Source organism: Rasamsonia emersonii (assembly GCF_000968595.1).
Source record: "Rasamsonia emersonii CBS 393.64 chromosome Unknown ctg1118621760517, whole genome shotgun sequence".
Taxonomy (NCBI): domain Eukaryota; kingdom Fungi; phylum Ascomycota; class Eurotiomycetes; order Eurotiales; family Trichocomaceae; genus Rasamsonia; species Rasamsonia emersonii.
Window position 1 is genome coordinate 1 of NW_013562943.1, and position 1,899 is coordinate 1,899.

A 1,899-nucleotide genomic window follows, 5' to 3' on the forward strand; every position below is an offset into this window, starting at 1 on the left:
GCTATAGCTGCCTGCAGGTCTGATCTACTGAGCTCCCTAGGGCTATAAGGCCTATATCGTCTGCAAATAATAGGGCCCATATCCCTGGGACAGCTGCCTCTATAGCCCCAAAGACTCTGCTCAGGTAGATCACAAATAGTATAGGGGATACTAGGGATCCTTAGGGGACCCCAGAGTTAATAGGGTGCTCTGGGCACTAGTAACTATCAACTACCAACTGAACCCTCCAGTCAGTTAGGAATGAATGTACCCAGCGGATCAGGTCCCTATCTAACCCTAACTCCCCCATCCTTCTGACTAGCTTGACTGGGTCCACATGGTCAAAGGCTCCCTTTACATCTATGAAAAGAGCCCCTGCAAGCTGTTTCTGTTCCCAGCCCTAGTGCACCTCCTAGATCAGGCATGCAACAGCATCTGTGGCACTCCAGTGCCTATGGCTCCCTATTTGGCTAGGATGTAGGACCCCTGTGGTTTCACAATAGTCAGAAATGGCCTCTGCCGCTATCTTTTCTATAACCTTCCCCAGGCAGTTGAGCAGGCTGATCACCCTATATGCCTTGACTAGGGTATAGTCAGGCTTATTAGGTTTCTGGAGCAGGATCCCCTTTACTACTTTCCATGCCTGGGGATGAACCCCTAGGCGAAAGCATTGCCTAGCTAATGCCACTATCCAGGGGCTGTCCCAGCTCCATAGGAGCCATAGGGCTCAGAAGTTCAGCCTATCTATCCCCAGGGCTTTCTGGATTGCCTGGCTAAATAAGGCACGCCGCACTGTCTCTTCCTTAACCTAAGTGTGAATCTTCCCACAGGGAAGGTCTTCTTGAGGGCTCCCTCTAGGGGCTGGTGGGAATGCCACCTCCCAGACTAGGGCCTCCTTCTCAGTAATAGTGGTCGCCACCTGGCCCTAGGGGCCCCGGAGGGTAGGGTCGTACTTGAAGCTTTCGGGGTGGTATACCGGAGGGCCTTCCAGCATCGGGTAGCATCCTCTGGGCCTAGGCGGTCCCTAGATTCCAGAGGCCCTACTAGAAAGGCTTCCCAGCACTCCCGCTTTGCCCGGCGTATGGCTCTATAGTAGGTGTTCCGAGCTTCTCGATGTTCCCTATCCCCTAAGGTCCCTGTCTGCCATGCCCGCCTTGCCTGGGCATACGCCCCTCGGGCCAGCTTGATTTCTGCTTGCCACCAGCGTTTTGAGTAGGGACATACCCGTATTGGTTTGGCGAAACGGTTCAGGACTGCTGTCATAGATTCTTGGATCCATGAAGCCTCCCTTTCTATATCCTCCTCTGAACAGGCATCTGTTAGGGGTGGATTGCTAGCAGCGAGTTCCTTCCAAGCCTGTGTAGCCTTCTCTAAGGCTTCCCTGTCTGCCTGAAGGGCCTGTAACTGCCAGCCAGTTGCTTCCTTAACCGTCTTTGTAGATGCTTTCTTTATGGGTTCCCATTCCATAACTATGACCTCATGGTCTGACCCTGTAGGATGATCGCAATCCACAAACCATATAGGGAGGGGCCCTACTTCTGGTGTGGTTAGGGACAGGTCAATGATTGATACCCCTGGTGTTGACTTTGGCCGAGTCGGGGTATCTGGATCGTTATTGATATAGAGGTTGAATCCTTCAATTAAGGCTTCCATGGGGCCTGCATTAGTCCGAGCCCTTGCCCGGGGGTTCCATACAGGGCTATGTGCATTGAAATCCCCTAAGAGTAGGCACCTTCCCTCAATAATCTGGTCCCAATTGGCATCCTCAATGGCCCGTCTGCGCCTGGGATTTTCCCCTTGCCAGCAGTGTTCAGCACCAAGCCAGTTATCATAGCAATTCACTACCCGGGTCCTCCGAATCCTTTCCCGGGCCCTACCTAGCTCCCAGATATCTAATGCCATTAGATATGGGTGATCTAG

The 1,899-nt window shown here is 52.7% G+C and overlaps 2 protein-coding genes across 2 annotated transcripts; both read right to left on the reverse strand.

Moving 5' to 3' along the window:
• Positions 1 to 391: 391 nt before the first annotated feature.
• On the reverse strand, positions 392 to 706 carry T310_7210 (RNA-directed DNA polymerase; the record flags this gene model as incomplete). The annotated part of the gene is made up of 1 exon (XM_013469990.1): positions 392 to 706. A coding segment is annotated over one exon (315 nt), but the record flags the coding sequence as incomplete, so codon positions are not given.
• Positions 707 to 864: 158 nt separating this feature from the next.
• Positions 865 to 1,899, reverse strand: T310_7211 (reverse transcriptase; the record flags this gene model as incomplete). The annotated part of the gene is made up of 1 exon (XM_013469991.1): positions 865 to 1,899. A coding segment is annotated over one exon (1,035 nt), but the record flags the coding sequence as incomplete, so codon positions are not given.